The sequence below is a fragment of the Medicago sativa genome, chromosome 5 (genome assembly GCF_051527215.1).
Source record: "Medicago sativa cultivar Bolivia chromosome 5, Bolivia_mono, whole genome shotgun sequence".
Classification (NCBI taxonomy): domain Eukaryota; kingdom Viridiplantae; phylum Streptophyta; class Magnoliopsida; order Fabales; family Fabaceae; genus Medicago; species Medicago sativa.
The window spans coordinates 80,005,316-80,029,808 of NC_140753.1; the positions used below are offsets into that span (position 1 = coordinate 80,005,316).

Consider the following 24,493-nt stretch of genomic DNA (forward strand, 5'->3'; position numbering starts at 1 on the left):
GAACTTTCTTTATTTTTACTTCGTTTCTAAAACTTCAAGCGTGATATCAAAATTTATCAACAATGTGAACTTTATTTTCCATTATTTTTTTTTTTTGTATTGGTCAGGGTTTGAACTCCGAACCTACTTTCCAATTTTTAACTCAATTAAGATCACAATAAACAATTTTTATTTTTATTTTGTAAAAGACTTATAAAGAGACAACGCAGGACAAATCCTTTCTATACATATTGTTGCGTTGAAGAAGGTCCAGCTAGCCCATCGTCTATAAAAAGATTTTAATCTTTTCACTCTAAAAATAATAGTTTAGTGTTTAACTATACTTTTAGACTTACTAACTGAACCATTGGTTTTAGACTAAAATAATAACAAAAGTATAATTTTAAGGTTTCCTTAAAATTACCAAAAGTAGTAAAAATATAATCATACTTCATAATTTATTTTCACAATAAAAATAAATGTCCTTTCCAATGTTCTTGATTACAACTCATGAGCCTACTAAATTAACTTATCATTTTTGTTTTATGCTACTCACATAGTTATGTTTCCAAAGGATCCACAAAATAACAGAAAAAAATTGTTTCTGTTCCAAGGGCAACATCTCGACCAAGGCGAAAATAGAAACTATAACAGAAGCAGCAACCAAAAATGGATGGTGAATTTGGGACCAAAGCCCCGACAGACGCCAAACTTGGATAGCAAAAGGAGAAACAAAAAATAAATGTGCCAGGTCCTCGTGTGTGGAAACACAACTAACGCAATGCGTAGGGCACTGCACACCTTTGTCATGAAGTCGAATCCTCGTGGGTAAACAACCTCACACATCCTCCATATTAAATTCCGAATCTATAGAGGTACCTTAAACTTCCAAATCCCTGACCAATTTCCGGGACGTCTAAGGTGAGAGGAATCAATGAGTTCCTCAACACACAAACGATAAGCACTCCATATCAAACGGTCTGAATGCACATGAGCAATGAGGGGAGTGCTCATGATTTTATTAATTAATTCATCACTAAAAACCTGTATGATAACTACCTCATTCCATCTCTTCTCAATTGGCACCATCAAATTGGCAATATTAGCAGCACGAACATACCGTGCACCGATGATATTAGGATCAATGCATTCACCATTCAGAATCCTTGGTTCTCCCAAAATAGGAATAGTCCCACCCGCAAGGTTAAAAGCCATAAGGTCTTTAAAACCCATTCCTTCTTTGGTTTGGTGCATAGATAATTTATGCCAACTTAACCAATTGATTCCTCGCTGGTTAGTACGACCGTGACCCCACCAGAAGGAATTCATCATCTTTTCAACCGTGTTGATAAGAGCAGCAGAAAGTTGAAATATACTCATCACATATGACGGGATGGCTTGCAAAACATACTTAATCATGACTTCACGGCCCGCTTTAGATAAGTATTTACTATTCCATGAATTAATTTTTTTGCCACACACGATCCTTAATAAAAGGAAAAGTAGAGTTCCTATTTATACCAATCATAGAGGGTAAACCCAGATATTTACCTGTACCAAGAACAACATGTACACCTAAAATAGAAGCCAAATTATTTTGTAAAGGTTCCGGCACATTGCTGCTGCAAAAAAAATTAAACTTTGGTAAACTAATTGCTTGCCCAGAAGCCGATTCATAAATAGAGAGGATATTTTTCATGACCTGAGCCTCGCCTTCCTCCGCTTTGAAGAAAAAGAAGCAATCATCAGCGAAAAGAAGGTGGGATACAGCAGGAGCCCCTTTGCAAATTCGAGTGCCAAAAATAGTACCTCTGTTTTCCGCATCTCTAATGAGGGAGGATGAGCCTTTTGCGCAGATAATAAAGAGATACCGAGATAAAGGATCACCTTGTCGAAGCCCGCGACCCGGAATGACATGACCTACTTGCTCGTTATTAACAATAACTAAGTAATCCACTGATTCAATGCACATACTTATCCAATGGATCCACTTGTTATTAAACCCCCATTTTAATCATCACCTCTCGCAGATAATCCCAATCCATTCTATCGTATGCCTTACCTATATCAAGTTTTAGAGCAACATAACGATCATTTCCACGAGTTTTAGCTTGCATGAAATGAATTAACTCAATTGCCGCCATAGCATTATCAAGTATAAAACGACCAAGAACAAAAGCAGAGTGATTGTTAGAGATGCATTGCAGAAGAATAACCTTCAACCTGTTTGCAAGAACCTTTGATATCAATTTATAAAGCAAGTTACAAAGCGCAATCGAACGTCAGTCTCGCATAGAAGTTTGCACATTGCCTTTAGGAATAAGCGCATTATTTGTCATGTCGTGAGGGAATTGACCGGAATCAAGCCTGGCACAACACTCTTTGAATATATCATCACTGCATAAATTCCAAAAATGTTGATAAAACCCCAGATTATAACCATCAGGACTGGAGCATTTATCAGGGTGCATGAAAAACATTGTGTCACGAAATTTAGCCTTGGCAAAAGAAGCCATAAGCAGCTAATTATCATATGCATATATAGAATGACGGATAACATTTATGATCGGAGAAGAAATATTATTTTATTTTTGAAAGAGATCAACACTATAATTTTCGGCCACTTCCCGCATACCTTGTGTATCTGTAGCCTTATTACCATCATTATCGTCAAGAGATAAAATGCGGTTTACCTTTTTTCTTGCCGAGGCGGAAGCGTGGAATAACGCGGTTTACATTTAACACTTAAGTTGATGTGTCTTAAAAAATTATTTTAATTTGTTGAGAGTGTAAAGTTTTTTTACATTGTCAGAGTATTCTAATTAAACTCATGTTGCAATTTAATCAACTTTTAATTAGTGAAGATTAAAATGGATTCTTAAACATTTAGTGTATAGTCTCATTGGAAAATGAATCATATTTATGAGTATGCAACTCAACATTTGTCAATACATTTGTAACTATAATAATAATAATAATATAGTCCGTGAGCTTACCTCAGTTGGTAAGGACAATGCATAATATATGCAAGTTTTGACTATCGAACCTCGGACACCACAAAAAAAATTAATACTACAGCGAAAAAAATGAAAGAAGAAAAAAAAAAGCAACAAAAGTTGCCTCACATTATTCTTTATGGTTTCGTCGTAAAAGAATTGGCTTGATAATTGATATAGCACCTTCTTTTTTGTTTTTTTTATATCTTTAATATTGCTTGTTTTTCCTATTTACTAGCTGGTCAACCCATTAAAATGGGGACTTTAGACCATTCTCTCTTTTGAATAAAGAGACACCTCAGATCATAAATTGTTTTTTGGCTATGTGTATCCCACTTTATTCTCTTAACCACATGTTTCAATTGACTTAACTCATAATCCCTAGAAAATCGACATTGTTTGTTTACTTGAGTTGACCTGTTGCTTTTTTAAAGCTTGGTTTGTGGTTTCTGTGGTTTTAGTTGTTCAAGGTATGTTTGTTTGGATTTTTTGTGCATATTTTGTTATTTAATCTCTTTTATGTCGTTTGTTTTTGCTATGCTTTGTCTTTTCTCTCAGTATTTTGTGTTTTGTTATTTAATCTCTTTTATGTTGTTTGTTTGCTGAATCATGCAAGAACGCACGTTGGCAACGCATGCTATATACTCCACCACCAAAACTAGAATATCCCTCGTAACTGCAGTTGAAAGAGAGAGAGAGAAGTTTTTGGTGTTGGCATCGTTACCATTCTCTCTCACCGTCTTTGTTGACCTCACGTTCTTTTCCGCTGTAGGTTAGCAAGAATCAAATCCTCTGCGGTGGAAGTGTGATTGAGGGAAATGGTTATGCTCGGTGAATCCCTTCCCCAATTGTTTTTTCTTAGAGATCCCTAATTGCTTCCTATTTCGAATTATTTTTGAAAAAAATAAAACAGTAAAGGAGAGTGGGATCGTTTTTCACAATTTGGGGTTAGTATGTAACATGTGATCCATCAGTGTGTTCTTCAGTTCTTGCATTTCTTGCTTGTTACATTCGTAAATTTTAGCATTTTCCTTTCATATATTCTGTTATTATCCTATTTATTTATTATAGTATTCTTTATATCAATACCAATTTTAATAGTAGTGGTTTGCTTTTGTTACTCATGATTTAAAATCATTGTTGTAGTTTAATGATTTCCTGGGAAATTGCAAGCATGAAGACAGAACTTGTCCACCTTTTCATTTATTATTTTGTTAAAACTCCCTTTAATTAAATCTGCCTTTAGTGTTTTTCGGTTTATGCATTTGGCTCTAATTTTACTGCACTACTTGAAGTTAGGTAGTGACAATCTATCAATGGCCCTGGGTCGAATGCTCCAGTTAAGCATTTTGCTTTTTGTCATTAAGTTGGCTTTTACTTATATTCCAATGTACTACGGTGTCCCTCAAGAAGATCAAAGGAAATTTGAGTTCATTAGTCTTTTTTTCTCCATTATGTCGGGTGTTTGTCTATGGATCGACCATCGCCGCGAAGAACGCCTCGACCACGAAGAAGAGATCCAACAACAACAACGCGTTCCTTTTAAAATTATTATTAAGGACAAAAGGGTTTAGATTTATTGTTGGCATTTATAATATTTTGTTATGGTTTGCTTTGATGTAATTGTTTTTAGTTTCTTTTCTGATGTAAGCTATAATCATCCTAAGACAAGATTCCTTTTGTTTTACATAACTAATGTTTTTTCCATTTTCATGGATTTGATTATAATTTGTTTAGAATATTTTAGTTGATACATAATCTATGATTAATATAACTATAATTCTAATTTTTTTTTTAAAAACTCGGTATACGATCGAATGACTGACAAATTCGAGGGGACCAATGCCACCGTCCATTTACGGGGACCAACTAATTCGAGGGGACCAATCTTTTCATATGATCCAAGGACCGACAAAGCCTTTAGAGAAGGAACATTCTTATTTAGAATAAGTATTAAGAAAACTATGGGTCAATCTTCGTTTTGAATAAGCGGGATAGCTGCTTCTGCACCAAAGGAATATTCTTGAACAATAAATGGTAAAATCTTTATCTTTAAAACAATAAATTGTACCATTTGTTCTGGTCATTCCTGCAAACAACCGTGCCCTTTACATATTCATCTATTTTTTTTTTGTAAAGAGCATAATGAAAACAAAATTGATACAAACAAGCAGTAATGAACACAAACAATTCCAGTTCTTAAACATTGTTTGATCCTTGCAACATGCATCGCGAGTCACACCTTTCATTGGAAACAACCCATGCTTAAAGAAAACTACCATAATAAAATAATCAACATCTAGAAAGGAGACTATCCATTCTCTTCTCCCATTCTTTCTCTACCCTATCCAAATCATATGTTCCATTTCAAGGATAATATGAATTCGTAACTCATCCTTAACACCACTGAAAGGGAAATTATACAACCGCGTTAGTATATATAGAAAAATTATTCAAAGACATAGTACATTTCACTAAAGTTTCTTCTATATGGGTCTTCAAGTAGCTGCAAAACATTTAATTGAAGTTTTAAAACTATTTTTTTCGGTAAAAAATATTTCAGAACAAAGTGCAAATTGAAAAAGCATATCACCCTATTATGTATATGTACTTCAGTGATAAATGTAGCAAGTATAAGAAACTGATGATTAAAATAAGTTCATGATGATCCAGAAGTCCTAGCTCAACTGACAAAAATGCCGAAATTGTTAGGCCGGATGCCATGACCGGGGTTCGAACCCCGGTACCTCCACTTGTGTGTGTGAGTTTATAATGGCTTTGTCATTTCGTCTATCTACCCAAAAAAAAAAGTTCATCATGGAATAGTGAGATAGAAATTGAGAAAAAGAGGGAGAGAGTAAATTACTACATTTTTTTAAGAAAGTCAATTACTACAGTTTTGTTTCCATTAAATTGAAAAAAAATACCAAAGAGATGGCAATATCCATGAAGTGGGGTAAATAAACAAAGGAAGAGATAATAGTAACATTAATAAAGGAGACATGAGACAACAACGACATTTTCTTTGAATTAAAAGAAACAAAGTTAAATTGGTGAAAAATTAGAGAAACATAGATTGTTACCAAAGGCCAATAGTAGTTTCAAATGGAAAATGAGGTTTTTTTCTAAATTATCTTTAAATGAGCAATTTATTGGTGGGGTCAAGATAGTTCATGGGTACCACCTAAAAATGAGCAATTTACCTACCAACCAATGAAAATGAGCAATTTATTGGTGGGGTCAAGATAGTTCATTGATACCACCTAAAAAGGTAAATGTTCATTAGTTGAGGTAAATTACCCACCATTCTTCCATACCCTAGCTGTCAGTAAATGGCCTTTTTCTCAACCATATTTCCATCATGTCGTCTTTTTTCTTTCTTTGCCTTTCCACATTATTTATTTTTCCTATTTGATTTTTGTTTCTGATTAGCGTGTAATACTATAACCATCTTTTAATTATGTTATGTGGGAATAGGAAGTTGAGTGCTTTAGAAACCGTGAGGCAGTTTTGGATATGAGGAAGAATGACTTGTTAATCCCTAACCATAAAAGATTCTACCGAGCGTATAGTTGGGAATAAATTAGGCTACACCAAATACATATTTTGCCTTTATTAATAGTTATTATAGATAATAGATACATGGAAAATGCTATTTATCTAGAAAAATAGCATCAAGAATTTTTCAAGACACATGTGGCAAGTTTTAATTGCATGATTTATTTGTTCACTTCCTATTTTTCAGTCACACCTACTTGAATTGTGGCAAATAGTGCATTGTGATTGGTTGCTTTTTATTCTTGAAGAATTCTTGATGTTTTTTTCTAGAGATATAGCATTGCTGTAGATACATATTATAATGCTATATGTCCCGATGTTTTTTATCCCGACAAATTCACGAGCGTATAAAATAACATGGCCATCACCTAAAATAACATGACCATCACCTCTTTCGGGATAACATGTTTTGCATTAATCTTACTTGTTTTTCCTATTTACTAGCTGGTCAACACATTAAAATAGGAACTTTAGACCATTCTCTCTTTTGAATAAAGAGACACCTCAGATCAGATCATGAATTGTTTTTTGGCTATGTATATCCCACTTTATTCTCTTCAATTGACCAAATCATTTACCTATACTCAATTAAAAAGCTAAATATATTCATATATTTACTTCATACCTATGGTTTAACTCATCATCCCTAGAAAATCGATATTGTTTGTTTGCTTGAATCGGCTTCTTTAAAAGCTTGTGTGTTGGTTTGTGGTTTTTGTGGTTTTAGACTTTCAAGGTACGTTTGTTTGGACTTTCTTGTGTATATTTTTTCTCTTGCTATGTTTTGTCTTTTCTTTCAGTATTTTGCATTTGTTATTTAATCTCTTTTATGTTGTTTGTTTTTGCTATGCTTTATATTTTCTCTCAGTATTTTGTATCTGTTATTTAATCTCTTTCATGTCGTTTGTTTTTGCTATGCTTTATATTTTCTCTCAGTATTTTGTATTTGTTATTTAATCTCTTTTATGTCGTTTGTTTTTGCTATGCTTTGTCTTTTCTCTCAGTATTTTGTATTTGTTATTTCATCTCTTTTATGTTGTTTGTTTGCTGAATCATGCAAGAACGCACGCTGGCAACACATGCTATATACTCCACCACCTAAACTAGAATTTCTCTTGAAACCGAAGTTAAAAGAGAGAAAAGTTTTCGGTGTTGGTATCGTTACCATTCTCTCTCATATTGGTTTTTTTTGTTGTTGTTGCCACCGTCTTTATTGATGTCTTCATTGATGCCATGTTCTTTTCCGCCGTAGGTTAGCAAGAATCAAATGCTCTGCAGCCAGAGAGTGTGATTGAGGGAAATGGTTATGCTCAGTGCATCCCTTCCCCAATTGTTTTCTTTTTAAGGGCCCAATTGCTTCTTATTTTGAATTATTTTTGAATAAAATAAAAAATAATAATAATCGAAGTGATCAAGGGATCCTGATGCTATGAATCAGGCACGGATCTAAGGCCAAGCAATTGAGGGAAGCTGCCCCCACAAACTTATATATATGTTGCTATTTGCGGTTGTATAATTTTGTGTTTGATCTCACAAAATGAAAAAATTACCCTCTCAAAGAATATTGAATTGTAGTTATGAACAAATAAACGCGTAGTATGTATGAAATGAAAAAATCATGCTATGATTTTAAAATATGAAGACATACATATAAATATAATTAGTAAATAGGCGTGTCTTCAATTTTTTAGTATAAAATGATATAATATTTGTATTCTCCAATTTTTGCTTGGTGATAATTATGCATTTAATTTAATTATCACTCTTGCATCGATTTATTTTTATATAAATTTTGAGTATATAATTTTGCTCCCACAAATTAAAATTTCTGGATCCACAAATTAAATTTTTTTCTCCATTCTTCCATTAGTTTCGGCGAGAGAGAGAGAGAGAGAGAGAGAGAGAAAAGGAACAATTGGGGTTAGTATGTAACACGTGATCCATCCTTGTGTTCTTGCATTTCTTGCTTGTTTACATGTATATTTCAGCATTTTCCTTTCTTATTCAGTTGTCACGCTACCGTCGTATTCTCTTATCGATATCAATTTGAATAGTGGTTAGCTTTTGTTACTTATGATTTTAAATCATTGTTGTAGTTTAATGTTTTGATACATCTATTAATATATTGATTATTGTTCAAAAAAAAAAAACACACATGCATTATCTTTACAAGCATGAAGACGGACACTTGCCCACCTTTTCTTTTATTATTTTGTTAACATGTGTACATATTTCAAAAATATGATAAGAATAGATAGATATATCTACAAGACAACTGTGTACTAATCAATTTCTGACTTAAATTGACGACTTAAAGTTAATTGTTATATTAAAATAGATAGATTAAAGTACAATTCATATTTTTAATTCATTTTATAAGGGAGGAGAGTATAATTTTCTCAACATTTTTACTTTTTTAAATAGTAGCCCATTTAATATAATTAAACTTCTAATAAGCTGTCATCGTGAGCTTAGCTCAGTTGGTATGGACAATGCATAATATATGCAAGATTTCGGGTATGAACCCCGGCCACCACCAAAAAAAACTTCTAATAAGCTTATTTTTTTATTGACAATACCATCAACAACATATTATAAACATGTTTAATTTTCCCTTGAATTAAATCCGCATTTTGTGTTTTTCGGTTCATGTATTTGGCTCTAATTTTACTATTTTCCTTGAATTTAGGTCGTGACTATCTATCAATGGCCTTGTTGGGTCCACTGTTCAAGTTAAGCATTTTATTTTTTCTCATTAATTTGGCTTTTACTTATGTCCCAAAGTACTACGGTGTCCCTCACGAAGATAGAAGGAAATTTGAGTGGATGAGTTGTTTTTTCTCCATTATGTCATTTGTTTGTATATGGATCGACTATCGCCGCGAAGAACGCGAAGAAGAACGTCTCGAACAACCCGTTCCTTTTAAAATTATTATTAAGGACAAAAGGGTTTAGACTTATTGTTGTCCTTCACAAAATATATATATATATATATATATATATATATATATATATATATATATATATATATATATATATATTCTGTTAAGGTTTGCTTTGATGTAATTGTTCTTTGTTTCTTTTATGATGTAAGGCATATTTTCAAGGTTTGATTATAATTTGTTTAGAATATTTTATTTTAGAAATAATCTATGATTAATATAACTATAATTCTAATTAACACAATGATTCCTCAGTTTTAGAAATATTTGGTATTAACGTACATAGTTATATATGCTTTTAATGATTTTTAAGATGAGTTCATTGAGTTCCTTAAAAAAAAGACTGAGTCCATTGAGTTTTTTTTCAAAAAAATGTTGTAACATATGAACTCTAACTTTAAAGTCTTTATAGATAGGTCAACTCAGAGAAATCCTAATGATACATCACTATTTTAGTGATAAATATAGAATTAAACTTTTGTGTTATAAATAAACAAGTGTATATACCCGTGTACCGTACAGAGAAAATTGTTTTTAAATTAAATAGAAAACAAAATATTTTATACATGATATTAGGCAAATTCATTTGCTTATATCAAAACAAATAATAAGATCAAAATGCAGATTTAATTCAACACTAACATTAAAAGACTACATGCATGTTACAATTATGATCATTTATAGTGTATCTCATCAAATGTATATTCTTGAAATTGAAAGATTAATTGTACCATTTGTTCTAGTCATTCCTGCCTGTAAGTGGAAACAATAAATGGTAAAACCTTTATCTTTAAAATAATATAAAAAATGTGTAGAATCGCTTCTAGTGCTTTCTTAGTTTATATACATACGAAAAATGGAACCAAATTGTGTAGGGTCTTATTTTTCTGTCTTTCATATTTTGATTTAGATGCCAAACACTTGAACTAGGAATTTCCATTTTTCTTTATTTCCTAATTTGCTTCAGATATCAAAAACTTGCACTTACAATCTGCAAGAAGAAATAATTCAAATGTAAAGTAAAACACCCTACATATCCAACCATTGATATACATTCACAAACAATAATTATAGAAGCCATTACACTATTCAAATTCAAATAATAAAGATGTAGGAATACAAAAAATCATATAGTTGATACAAATAAAAAAGAGTTTCGGCCATGACATGGAAGAAAGTTGTTGAAGTTAATTCTACATTAAAGATAACCAAGAAATATGATGTTGAGATTTATCTCTAACATAAAATGGTCTACTATTTTACACAAACTATCTGCAAGTCTTGATTTTGCCACAACACCAAGAAATAACGGATATCACAGAGATGCGGCTGGAAATGAAAATGATATTAATAAAGTTCCATGAAGCTGCAATTGAAATCAAAGAAATGGTCAGGATATAATGCACCTCCACATGAAAATTTTCCAATCATCGCCGCACACTTTATAGCTGCAACTATAAACCATATGTGCCAACTCAAAAGATTTGAATGATTATCTGAAATATGTTTAAACAAACAAAAAATAGGATAAATGTTCAAGAAGAGAAGGAAAAAAATATATAAAAATTCTAAATATTTGTATAAGAATGGAAAATAATAAATGTGGAACACAAATGGACTCACCGCACGAAGTACAAAAGTGTTGAGACATAAGGTAAGTAAGAAAGCAAATGCACCCGTTCCTTTCTCAGTGGATAATCCCATAAACTTGAAATCAAATCAAATCCATTTTGGATTCGATCAATTGTTGCTTATTCATGATGTTATTGATTTCTGAGTCGTATGGTATTCTCCAAAGTGAAGCAAAGGCAAACAAAGAGAGTATATGTAAAATTGAAAATGCCATTGAGTTGCGATATATCCTTATGTTTGTTAAACGGTTAGATTTTATAAGAAAAGGCTAGACTACATTCTTTTGCTAGTACATGCTTAGTTGTACGTAAAACAGTACATGTTAGAAAGTAACTAATATTATACGTCTGGAAGTTAATAGAAATCAAAATTAAAGTTTAGGTTGAGGATTAGAGAGTATTGGGCATTGGTTGAATTACTCTTCATTAACCTGAACCGGAGAGAATGATAGAGAGAGATAGACGTGGATTGTGCGAGCATGGAAGAAGAAGGTCTTTGCTGGTGTAGGCGTCAATGTCGAGAAATTTACTCCTGCAACATTTATCCATTGCAATCAAGTAGTTTCCCTGTTCCGATATAACCCACCTGCCACCGTTGCTTGACCTTCAAAGCATGGTTCCCTGGGGAGCATTGAAATGAAAAAAAATAAGAAAGAAGTTTCTCTTTTTGAATTAAAATGTAAATTTGAATGTTTGATGGCAATATTGGGTGACTTTGTTCAATCTCTTGTTATCTGGGACTGTTCTTTTTTCTTTTTTGAGCAATTATCAAGAACTATGTTCTAATATTGCCCGTATTTATATCTTTATTCTTCAATGAGTGGTCAAAATTGAATACATGTGTGATCCTTACCCTTAGAGCTACCAACCTGACCAAAACTGAGTCGAATCAGGGTCAAATAATGATTTAGAAGCTAAATCTTGGAGCAGCAAAAGGATAAAATAAAGTCGAGAGAAGAAAAATAAACTTATACCGTAGACTTCAAGACAACCTAAAATGAATTCGAAATGGTTGAAGGTAAAATAACTTGCAGTGGTGACAAAATTACAATTGAAAGAAATACATTTGATTTGAAACATATGAGTATTCACAGGACAACTCAAAGATAACATTATAAAAGTTTGGGGTTTGACACTCGGTCTTATCGTGATTGAGGAGAGTGATAGAGTTACTACACCGAGTAATAGTGAGAGTGAGTGCCCCTTTCTCGGTAGGTGCAATTTGATAGGGGATGAAAGTGGAGATTGTAGTGCTCAATAACAATGTAGCCACAATCATAAAAGCCAATTTCAGGTTGAAGTAACCCATGATAATTTCTTATGAGCCTATTTGTTTGTTTGTTGAAAGAGTAAACTGTTAAGTGTGAGAGTTAATTAGAGTAGACTGCTATTTATAGGAATGTATGCCTTTGAAGTGTGAAGAGAGGTAGAGATAGTGATATATATATATATATGAGACAGGATCCGTTGACACCAGGTGTCAACGAATTCGTTGGCACCAAATCTAATAAGTCTATTTAATTAATAACGGTACACGTTTATTCCCTAAATTGCTAAAATGAGGTGACTCGCAAACTAGTTGTCGTTTTAATACAAGATTGCAGCTTTAAGAAGGAAAAAAGAGAAATAAAAACATAACACAAACTTATAAATAAAGGGTATGTATACAACAAAACAAGGGTGAAATTAAATGAAACAAACCTTACGTAGTAAAGAAGGAAACAAAGATGGAGGGGGTTGGATAAGAGAGAAGGTTTTAGAGAAGACAAAATGAGTTGAAGTGGATTAAAAATCAATTCAACGTAAATAAGTATGTAATAAGGGATCATGAAGGCATTTACACATACACAATAGATTTGAAATTTTGAATTCTGCATCATCTTCCAAGAGAATCCCAATTTAACTTTCTGTGTGTAACAAGTATGAAGTAGAGGTCTCACATTTGATAGAAATATGAATGGTGAACAATATACAAGTAAGATGACCCATAAACATAATATCTTATGGTCTTGGGTTAAAATGTGATGTTCAAATTACTTATCTTGTTGCTCTTAACGTAATATAGATGATCCTCATAACGATTTTTTGGCATTTTGGAGAGTTGTGAGTAATTAAAAGGCGCATAGAGCAGTTTCCAATTGTTTGTCGACATCATTCTAATTTGGGTTGATGCACATATTTCAAGCGCATGAGAAACATTCAATTTATTTGAAACGGCATGAGCACCTTTCAAGCTATACGTACTCACTTGGGAAATGAGAAACAAAACCAAAAGTTATTTCATGAATGCCAACAAATGGATCTTACTGGTTGGTCAACCTGATAATTTCCACTAGAATAGGACTTTTTTAGCTAAGTATAGCTCTGTTGCCACACTTTATTCTCCTCCTCTCCTTTTTCTTTTTCATTGACCAAATCCATTACCTCCTCATATATTTACTTGATTCCCATGCTTAACTCTTCATCCTTTACATTGACATCTTAATAAATTCGATTTTGTTTGTTTGCTGAATCGATGTGTTGGCTGGTTGTTTCTGTGGTGTTGTTGATTCTTTAAATATTCGTGTATTGGTTTGTGGTATTAGGCTTGTTCAAGGTATGCTTGTTTGGCTTTTGATTTGAAGCATTTGGATTTTGTTCCATGCTAGTGCAGATTTTTCCCCTCCTACTATGGTTTTCTTTTAATTATCTATTTATTTTGTTGTTTTCTCTTTATTCTATTCTAGGACGTGTACACCAAACATATGAATCATAATTTAATTTTAATACTTGGCAATTACAAGTGTATGAATAATTTTTTTAGCCTATTTAATATAATTAAATTCCTAATAAGCTTGTTTTTGTATTGACAATATCATTAACAACATATTATAAACATATTATTTCTCTCTTCAGAATTAAATTTGCAGTTTTTGCTTTATAGGTTAAAAACTTGGATCTAATTTTACTACATTTTCTCCATTTTAGGTTGTGGGCTTGTGGCTATCAATGTCCAATAGCTAACAACGGTTGAAGAAATTAGGTTTTTTCTTTTTTGGCTTTAAGAAGATAGCAGATTTCTTTCCGATGTTATACCCTAACGCTATGAAAATTGAACGGAAATTTGATTTAATTAGTCTTTTTTTCTTCGTTCAGTGTTTAGTTTGTTTCTATGTACCTCGCCATTTTTTGCTTCGAAGAACCCGTTCATTTCCAAATTAAGGAGAAAAGGTTTGGACTTATAATTCTAATTAACACAATGATAGCTCAATTTTAGAAAATATTTGGTATTAACATATTTAATAGTTATATAAGCTTTTAACGATTTCTAAGATGATTCCATTGAGTTTATAAAAATCTTGTTACAAATAAACTCCAACTTCAAAGTCTTTGTAGATAGGTCAACTCATAGACATCCTAATGCTGGCAATCCTACATGATAGATCACTCTTCAAAAGTCCATTACATTCTCACAAAGATCTTTAATTTTTTGAAAGATTATAGGTACCAACAAACAAAATTGGGAATAGTGACGGGCAAAACCCGTGTCTAAAAAAACATGAATGGGATAGAATCAGAGACGGAACTAGGTGCGTAGTTATTTCCATCGTCACTTAAACCTTCAGATATCAAACACTTGCACCAAATGTAAAGTAAAACACCCTACATATTGAATATAATGCGGGATACATTTACTCAAGATCATTGAAAAAGCCAATGTAGATATGATAAGGCATTTATTACGCCATATTTTATATTATGACATTTAACACTTAAGTGATGTGTCTTAAAAAATGATTTTAATTGGTTGATAGTGTTTTTTTTTTACGCTATGTCACAGTATTCTAATTAAACGCATGTTGCAATTTAATCAACTTTTAATGAGTGACGATTAAAATGGATTCTTAAACATTTAGTGTATAGTTTGATTGGAAAATGAATCAAATTTATGAGTATGCAACTCAACATTTGTCAATACTTTCGAAATAAATAAATGAGCAATGTTATATCTCTAGAAAAAAAACATCAAGAATTCTTCAAGAATAAAAAGCAACCAATCACAATGCACTATTTACCACAATTCAAGGAGGTGTGGCAGAAAAATAGAAAGTGGACAAATAAATCATGCAATTAAAACTTGCCACATGTGTCTTGAAAAATTCTTGATGCTATTTTTCTAGATAAATAGCATTTTCCTAAATAAATAAAACTTATGATCAGTTGTAACTATAATAATAAAACTACAGCAAAAAATGAAAGAAGAAAAAAAAAAAGCAACAAAAACTGCCTCACACATTATTGGTTATGGTTTCGTCTTACATATTTTTCCTATTTACTAGCTGGTCAACCCATTAAAATAGGGACTTTAGACCATTCTCGAATAAAGAGACACCTCAGATTATGAATTGTTGTATATATATCCCACTTTATTCTCTTCAACCCATTAAAAATCGATATTGTTTATTTGCTTGAGTTCTACCTGTTGCTTCTTTAAAAGCTTGTGTATTGGTTTGTGGTTATAGGATTGTGTTCAAGGTAAGTTTGTTTGGACTTTCTTGTGTATATTTTTTTTTCTCTTGCTATATTTTGTATTTTTGTATTTCTTATTTAATCTATTTTTATTTTTGTATTTGTTATTTAATCTCTTTTGTGGAAAGCCATGAAGAAGAAAGGGGTGAGGATTGCCTATATTAGAGCTATCCAGGATATGTATGAGGGGGCTTCGACTAGTGTGAGGACGCAGGATGGGGATACCGTAGATTTTCCCATAACAATAGGACTGCACCAAGGGTCAACCCTAAGTCCTTATCTTTTTACTTTAGTTTTGGATGTGCTGACGGAACACATCCAAGAGTTAGCACCGAGATGTATGCTTTTTGCAGATGATGTAGTCTTGCTTGGTGAGTCGAGGGAGGAGTTAAACGGGAGGCTAGAGACTTGGAGGCAAGCCTTAGAAGCGTATGGCTTCCGCCTGAGTAGAAGCAAGACGAAGTATATGGAATGTAACTACATCAAAAGGAGAGGTGGGTCTACCTTGGAGGTGAAAGTTGGAGATCATATCATACCCCAAGTTACAAGGTTTAGATATCTTGGGTCCATAGTACAAAATGACGGAGAAATAGAAGCTGATGTACATCATCGTATTCAAGCCGGGTGGTTGAAATGGAGAAGAGCCTCAGGTGTTTTGTGCGATAAGAAAGTACCACTTAAGCTGAAAGGAAAGTTCTATCGGACAGCAGTCAGACCAGCAATGTTGTTTGGTACGGAGTGTTGGGCGGTTAAGAGCCAACACGAGAGTAAAGTAAGCGTAGCGGAGATGAGGATGTTGCGTTGGATGAGTGGTAAGACTAGACAGGATAGGATTAGGAATGACACCATTAGAGAGAGAGTGGGGGTAGCACCTATAGTAGAAAAGTTGGTAGAAAATAGGCTTAGATGGTTTGGACATGTAGAGAGAAGACCCGTAGATGCCGTTGTAAGAAGAGTAGATCAAATGGAGGAGAGTCAGGTTAAAAGAGGTAGAGGAAGACCTAAGAAAACCATTAGAGAAACCATTCGAAAAGATTTAGAGGTCAATGAGTTAGATCCAAATATGGTTTTTGATAGAACATTATGGCGTCATTTGATCCATGTAGCCGACCCCACTTAGTGGGATTAGGCTTGGTTGTTGTTGTTGTTGTTGTTTAATCTCTTTTATGTAGTTTGTTTTTGCTATCTTTTTTTTTTTCTCTCAGTAATTTGTATTTGTTATGTCATCTCTTTTATGTTGTTTTTGCTATACTCCACCACCTAAAATAGAATTTCTCTTGTAACTGCAGTTGAAAGAGAGTAAAGTTTTCGGTGTCGGTATCGATACCATTCTCTCATAGGCTTTCTTCTTGTTGTCACCGTCTTTATTGACGTCATGTTCTTTTCCGTAGTAGGTTAGCAAGAATCAAATCCTCTGCAGCCGGAGAGTGTGATTGAGGGAAATGTTTATGCTCAACTGCTTCTTATTTCAAATTAGTTTTGAAAAAAATAAAAAGTAGAAGTAAAATAATTGGAATAAAATAAATAAATAATAATAATCAGGGTGATCATGGGATCGTGATGCTATGAATGCATCCTGTTTCCCCTCTTTATCCATTCTTCCATTAGTTTCTTGCATTTCTTGCTTGTTACATGTAAATTTCAGCATTTTGCTTTCTTATTCTGTTATCACGCTACCATAGTATTCTCTTATCGATATAAATTTTAATAGTGGTTTATTTTTTTGAAGGAAGCAGTGGTTTGCTTTTGTTACTCATGATTTTGGATTATTGTTGTAGTTTAATGTTTTGATACATCTATTAAAATATTGATTGTTATTCAAAAAAAAATTAACATATTCATTGTCTTTGCAAGCATGAAGACGGACACTTGTCCACCTTTTCTTTTATTATTTTGTTAACATTTGTACGTATTTCAAAAATATAATAAGAATAGATATATCTACAAGACAACGGTGTACTAATCCATTTTTGACTTAAATTGACAACTTAAAGTCAATTGTTATATTAAAATGGATAGATTAAAGTGCAATTCATATTTTTAATTCATTTTATTACGGAGGAGAGTATAATTTTCTCAATATTTTTACTTTTTTAAATGGTAGCCCATTTAGTATAATCAAACTTCTAATAAGCCTATTTCTTCATGTATAACATCACATTAACAACATATTATAAACATGTTTATTTCTCCCTTGAATTAAATCTGCATTTTGTGTTATTTTGTGTTTTTTCGGTTCATGTATTTCGCTCTAATTTTATTACTTTCTTTGATTTTATAGGTTGTGACTATCTATCAATGGCCATGAGTCGAATGTACAAGTTAAGCATTTTCCTTTTCTTTGTCAAGTTAGCTTTTACTTATGTTCCAATGTACTTCGGTGTCTCTCATGAAGATACAAGGAAATTTGAGTGGATTAGTTGTTTTTTCTCCATTATGTCGTTTGTTTGTCTCTCCATCGACCATCGCCGCGAACAACGCGAAGAAGAACGTCTCGAACAACCTGTTCCTTTTAAAATTATTATTAAGGACAAAGGGGTTTAGACTTATTGTTTGACATTCACCAAAAAAAAAAAAATATTTTGTTAAGGTTTTCTTTGATGTGATTGTTCTTTGTTTCTTTTATGATGTAAGCCTTGATCATCATAAGACAAGATCCCCTTAGTTTTACATAACTAATGTTTTACCCTTTTCAAGGTTTGATTATAATTTGTTTAGAATATTTTACTTTGCAAATAATCTATGATTTATATAACTATAATTCTAATTAACACAATGATTGCTCAGTTTTAGAAATATTTGGTATTAACATACATAGTACATATGCTTTTAATGATTTTCAAGATGAATTCAATGAGTTCCTTCAACAAAAAGACGGAGTACATCGAGTTTTTTTTCCTTTCAAAAAAGTTGTATCATATGAACTCCAATTTAAAGTATTTGTAGATAGGTCAACTCAGAGAAATCATAATGATACATCACTATTTTACCAAGTAACCCTTCATATAAAATTGGCTTAGAATAGTAGATAGTGGTTTTTTGGTAAAATATAAGTGGGAGTAGGTTTGCTAACTTACTCCTTCATGTTTTTGGGTGGGAGTAAGTTAGCAACCCCCTAAATATTATAAATTGGACAAACTATAAGCTATTTAATTTTTTTAAAATTCTTTCCAAAAAAAAAAAATTAAAATAACTATACTCGGGAGTGTGACCGATTAATTTTTTGAAATAATTATCATGCACAGCATAAGTTGTCTTTGCATAAATTTTTAGAAATTTCTAATATATTGCATGAGTTATCGCTGGTAGAATTTTTAAAAATAATCATTAAACACAAGACAAGTTGTCACTAAATCAAATTTTAAAATAATTATTATACACGAGATGTAATATCGCTGATATGGATTTTAAAATAACCTTTATGCACTATACAAGTTGCCAATGGTTCTTTCAAAAAAAAAAGTTGCCAATGGTAAAATTTTAAAATAATTATTATAAACAATACAGGTTGCTTTTTTTTTTAAAAGTCACATATAAACAAATTGTCTAATACAAATCATTCACACCAACAAGACTAATATTTGTGATTGATAAATATAAACAAACCATTAAAGAGGATTTGTGATTGATAAATTTAAATACAAAACACGACTAAAATTTGTGACTGGTATTACAGGCACGGATACAAGTGCATGTAATTGGGGGCACTTGACCCCACATGCTCTATTACTTGTACATAATTTGTTAAGCAATTTTGCTTTTTTACCATTAAAAATAAGTTTTGTCCCCACAAAATATTACTAAATACTTTTTTTTGAAGAAAATAACATGCAACAGTATGAAAGTGGATATAAAATGACATAATTTTTGTAGTCTCTGCTTTTTTTAGTGATAGTAATGTCACTTATGTACTAGTATATTTTTTAATGTAAATTATTATAGTATATGATTTCAGAAGAAAAAAAATTAGTATAAAATTTTGCCCCCATTTAACAATATTTCTGGATCCGTCCCTGACTGGTGAAGAATTAGTATAAAAGAATATGAGTTCAAAATTTGGCACTTATAAATATAAAAGAACACGAGACCAATTTTTTTTTTCATCAAATGAATAAATTTTTAACTGAAATAAATCATTCACACCAAAAAGTAGTGATGCGGTGGCATGAGTATCTTACTAGTTAGTTAAGTAAAACAAAGGGGGTCTTGTATCAAATATATATATGAGAAAACAAATGCCTACCAAAATTATATAACTGTCCCTGTTTCCAAAAATATTACATGACTATTTTTAAGGGTAATAATGGATATTCAAGTGTCAAGATGCAATGTCAAGTTTTTTACCAACATCGGACTTACACTACCCCTGACCCAATACCATTCCAACTTCTATACTGAAGGGCATATTTGACATTTTGTACAAGTGAGAAGTTTTTTCTACTTTTATCCTTTTTTAACTTTACACCTTTTGTTAATTTGAATTTCAAATTCAAATTCAAATCTCATTCACTCATTTTCCCTCTCTTCTTTTTCATTATAATCCTATTTCTATCTACTTTTTCATTTACTCATTTTCTTATTTATCATCTTTACTCTTTCTCATCTATTCCTAACAACCTTTCTTTTCCTGCATATTTTTGTTGTTGTAGGTTTAACATGTTACAAAAGAAATACAAGCATGATGACTTCTTTCTTTAAATAATGGTAATATATTGTTAACTTTCTTTCTTTCTTCATTGACGAATTAATATTTTTCATATAATTTTCATATGTTGTTTATCATTTGTAGCAATTCACAAGTAAGTTCATGACAAATACAAGGGTAAGTTTATGAAATATCTCCGAAAAAAAGAAATACATGGTAAAAGCTCATCAAATATGTACTTTCTTTTTCTTTACATAAATCTAATTTTATCACGAGTGTTTTCTAATATGTTCTTTTGGTTTGTTTTCTCTAGGTTGAATATTCTACCTAAAAGAAGAAAAGTGATGTAGATGAATAAATGTTAGCAACAAGGTTTGTGCAAGTTCTTACTAATCTATATATAAACAAATGGAATATCATATCATTTAACAGCAACAATAGCTAACTTTCTTTCTTTCAACTTAATCAATTTTGTTTTACTTTTTGAAATACAAAATAAATCATAAAAAATAATATTCTACTATGTTTTTACAAATTGTTCAGATGCAAAAACCTATAATAATCATTCATAAAATGATCTTTCTTTTTTTGTTCAAACAAAGAAAGAAATATTTTTGCTTCAAAGCCATTCTAAAAACCTCACAACTTATGGTGGAAATACATATCATAATAAACTATTGCTTATGTTTTTTTACACGCAACATAATTTCATTTTTGTTAAATGGATAAAAACAAATCTTTTTTCATTGATCAACAAAAATATCTTATTCTAAATTTTTGCTTTATTAAATTTGCACATATCATAATTGTTTGTTGTTTTACCAATTTTTAAGATCAAAACAAAAAAAATCAAATAGATTCTAATCAACATAGATAATTCTAAGATGAAGAGTTTTTTTTATCAACAATAATAAATTCAAAAAATCAACAAAAAAAATACAAAATATCTATCAACAGCAAATATAAAAATTTAAAAATAAATACAAACAGATCTTCACTAAAAAAATACATGTAATAAAACTAGAAGACAAGAGATCCAAACTCTGAACTCAAGTTTGTTGTTATTGCAGGATGACATGAGAGAAAGGAGACAATATTTGTGTATGCCCAGATTGAGTAACAAGTAGATTCAAATGAAAGCTTACAAGATCATGTTACAAATCTGACACTAAATCAATCGATATTAAAGCTTACAAGAGATCCTCAGCACTGTTGCTTGCTTCAAAGCCATTCTAGAAACCTCACATTTGGGTAGAAGATGAGAATGACCCATTTTTCGAACTAACTCCTTTAATAAATCAGTTTGGGTAGAAATGTAGAGAAAGATGAGAGGATGAAAAATATGATTTTTGTTTTCAGAAAAGTGGCCGAAAATGATTGTTTGGTGGCCAAAGGTGTGGATTTTGGGGGGTGAAGTCTGGGAGTAAAATGACAGAACGAGGGAGACCAAAGAGAGAACGGCGATTGTGTATTGAGAGAGAGAATAGAAATGTTTTACTTTTGTAATTAATTAATAATTAATTAATGAAATATTAAATATAAAAATCTTTTTGTTATCTCTACAGATTTTGTACTCCCTCCGTTTCAAAATGACTGTCGCTTTAGCCAAAAAAATTTGTTTCAAAATGAATGTCGCTTTCAGTTTCCAATGCAATAATAACTTTTTCTTTTCAATTATACCCTCCAATTAATATTCTGCACACTACTTCCAAAGTATTACTTTTAAAACTAACCAATAGTTAATAAGGATAATTTGGTAAAATAACAATTCTCTTTCTTTTAATCATTGCATTTCTTAATATGTGTGTAAACACCTAAAACGACACTCATTTTGAAACGGAGGGAGTAGTTGATATGGAGTTTCTTTCTTTTAAAAAAGAAGAGGGTAAGAAGATAGGAGTTGTAAATGAGAAAAATTGGTAAATAATATTTATTGACAACTTTTTAAAAGAGTGTATCCATTAAATAATACCAATTTTTTTAAAAAAATTTAACTTCATATAAAATTTTCACTACCAAAATTATCTAAAGAGTGTATCATTGATACACGGGATTCAATTTTTAAAAGAGTGTATCCATTAAATAATACCAATTTTTTTAAAAAAATTTAACTTCATATAAAATTTTCACTACCAAAATTATCTAAAGAGTGTATCATTGATACACGGGATTCAATTTGAACACTAATCTAATGGATAGATATACATAAGAATGGATAGATATACCAAAATTATCTAATGGATTCAATTTGTCCTAACCTAATACTTTGGTTTGCTTTAATAACTCAAAATTAGTTAAAGTTAGTAACAAATGATAACGATGAAAAACAATTATAAATTTTTTATAGCATTATTTACTATTATATTTGTTCCCGCCGACACGCACCTCATCGTACAACGACACACGTTTCGCCGCGCGGCGCAGCCGCGCTACCCGTGCTCAGCACGGGTATCTCGACTAGTTATGCTCATTATAGCTTACATCATAAAAGAAACTAAAAACAATTGCGTCAAATCAAACCTTAGCAAAATATACTAAATGCCAACGATAAGTCTAAATCTTTTTGTATTTTATATATAACTCTTGTTGGGTTTATCCAAAGGCTGAGAATTGGGAGTTAAGATCATCTCTATTTATGATTCTTTTGATTTTCTTCATTTGAAGAGATAAAGATACAAAGAGTTATGAAAAAATATATATAAAATATGGACCCTTAGTGGTAGAACCCACTATCTATTTTTTTTGTCTATCTGCAAGTGGATCCTTATTCGAGAATTGGGCACCTGAGCATGCTGCAGGGGTCCTGGCTGTTGAGGATCCAAATCCATCCTTATGATCCGAAAAGTGTTGATTAAGATACAAACACAAGACAAAAAGAAGAAAAAAAAACTAATCAATTCAAATCTCCTTCTATTTTCGGGAGGGACACCATATAACATTGGAAAGAAATCGAAAACCATCTTAATGACAAAAAATAAAATGCTTAATTTCGACAACCGACTCAACGCCATTGATAGATAGTCACAACCTAAATCAAGGAAAATAGTAAAATTAGTTCCAAATACATGAATCGAAAAACACACCATGCAGATTTCATTCTCAAGGGAAAATTAAACATGATTATGATATATTGTTAAGGATATTGTAAATAAAAAAACAACAAACACCAAAGAAACCTTTAAAGAAACAACCATACCTTGAACCACATACCAATGCACAGGCCTTTAGAGACAACAAACACCACAAAGCAACCACCCAACGCACAATTCAACAAACAAACAATATCGATTTTCCTATAACAAATTTTTAGACGCTAATATAAGGGATGCTAATGCTAATGTAAATGATGATGAGTTAAGACATAATAAATAGGTAATATGCAGATTTTGATTCAAAGGAGGTAAAAGATTTGGTCAATTGAAACGTGTGTTGAAGAGAATAAAGTAGGGTTATAATTAGTAAAAACAAAAAAACAATTCATGATCCTGAGGTTATTTTAGTGGAAATCAACAGATTGATCGGATAGTAAATAGGAAAAACATATAAGATTATAGATATAAAATAAGGAAAATGCTATATCAAGTAAATTCTTTTACACGAAACCATAACAAATGATGTGAGGCAATTTTTTTTTCTTTAATTTTTTCTCTGTAGCATTATTGTTGTGGTTACAAACTGTCTTGTATTGTGTGGAGAGAAAAAAAATAAAGGAACTTCCCACTATCGTTCAAGGTGTTTTGATTGGTGGGACTACTTCGTGAGACGCTCACGATACTGTAATCTACTCTAAATAGCATTGCTCATAAAAGGAGAAGGAAAATAATAGATATTAAGAATGATTTTATCAGGAAAGATTCAAGAATCACATGGAATAATAATCACCTTTAGATTTCAATCTTATTTATTAACAATAACACCCACCACCCCCATGATTTTCGACCAGGCTGAGATTTTATTGGCTAACATTAATTCGACCAGACTGAGATTTTATTGGCTAACATTAATTTATGGACAATTTCTTGATAAAAGCTTTCTTGATATATAGCATTGCTCGAAGGAGAAAAGGTTAATACTGGATATAGTGAAACCGTGAATCGTGATGGATTCACGAATGATTTGGCAGATTTGTGTTCAAATTTAGTTGACTTCTGCTTCATCAAAAAATATGTATAGGACCGGCACCCCGTGATAAATTACTTCTAGATATATAACATTGCTTTTAAAAAAAACACC

At 31.6% G+C, this 24,493-nt stretch overlaps 1 protein-coding gene and 5 long non-coding RNA genes across 6 annotated transcripts; 4 read left to right on the forward strand and 2 right to left on the reverse strand.

Moving 5' to 3' along the window:
- Positions 1-846: 846 nt before the first annotated feature.
- Positions 847-2,641, reverse strand: LOC146925531 (uncharacterized). Its single transcript, XM_085711986.1, has 5 exons — positions 2,615-2,641; positions 2,407-2,501; positions 2,042-2,202; positions 1,531-1,935; positions 847-1,412 (listed from the first exon to the last, which is right to left on the reverse strand). The coding sequence occupies exons 1-5, from the start codon at positions 2,639-2,641 to the stop codon at positions 847-849; spliced, it is 1,254 nt and encodes a 417-aa protein (XP_085568112.1).
- Positions 2,642-3,511: 870 nt separating this feature from the next.
- On the forward strand, positions 3,512-4,703 carry LOC146925532 (uncharacterized). Its single transcript, XR_015010551.1, has 2 exons — positions 3,512-3,922; positions 4,275-4,703. It is a non-coding gene; the product is annotated as an uncharacterized LOC146925532 (long non-coding RNA).
- A 2,429-nt stretch (positions 4,704-7,132) lies between these two features.
- LOC146925533 (uncharacterized) lies at positions 7,133-9,599 on the forward strand. Its single transcript, XR_015011055.1, has 2 exons — positions 7,133-7,269; positions 9,223-9,599. It is a non-coding gene; the product is annotated as an uncharacterized LOC146925533 (long non-coding RNA).
- A 3,647-nt stretch (positions 9,600-13,246) lies between these two features.
- On the forward strand, positions 13,247-18,324 carry LOC146925534 (uncharacterized). The gene is made up of 2 exons (XR_015010606.1): positions 13,247-13,702; positions 17,897-18,324. It is a non-coding gene; the product is annotated as an uncharacterized LOC146925534 (long non-coding RNA).
- A 1,890-nt stretch (positions 18,325-20,214) lies between these two features.
- On the forward strand, positions 20,215-21,739 carry LOC146925535 (uncharacterized). The gene is made up of 2 exons (XR_015010552.1): positions 20,215-20,632; positions 21,331-21,739. It is a non-coding gene; the product is annotated as an uncharacterized LOC146925535 (long non-coding RNA).
- A 1,069-nt stretch (positions 21,740-22,808) lies between these two features.
- On the reverse strand, positions 22,809-23,900 carry LOC146925536 (uncharacterized). The gene is made up of 2 exons (XR_015010607.1): positions 23,457-23,900; positions 22,809-23,288 (listed from the first exon to the last, which is right to left on the reverse strand). It is a non-coding gene; the product is annotated as an uncharacterized LOC146925536 (long non-coding RNA).
- Positions 23,901-24,493: the final 593 nt, after the last annotated feature.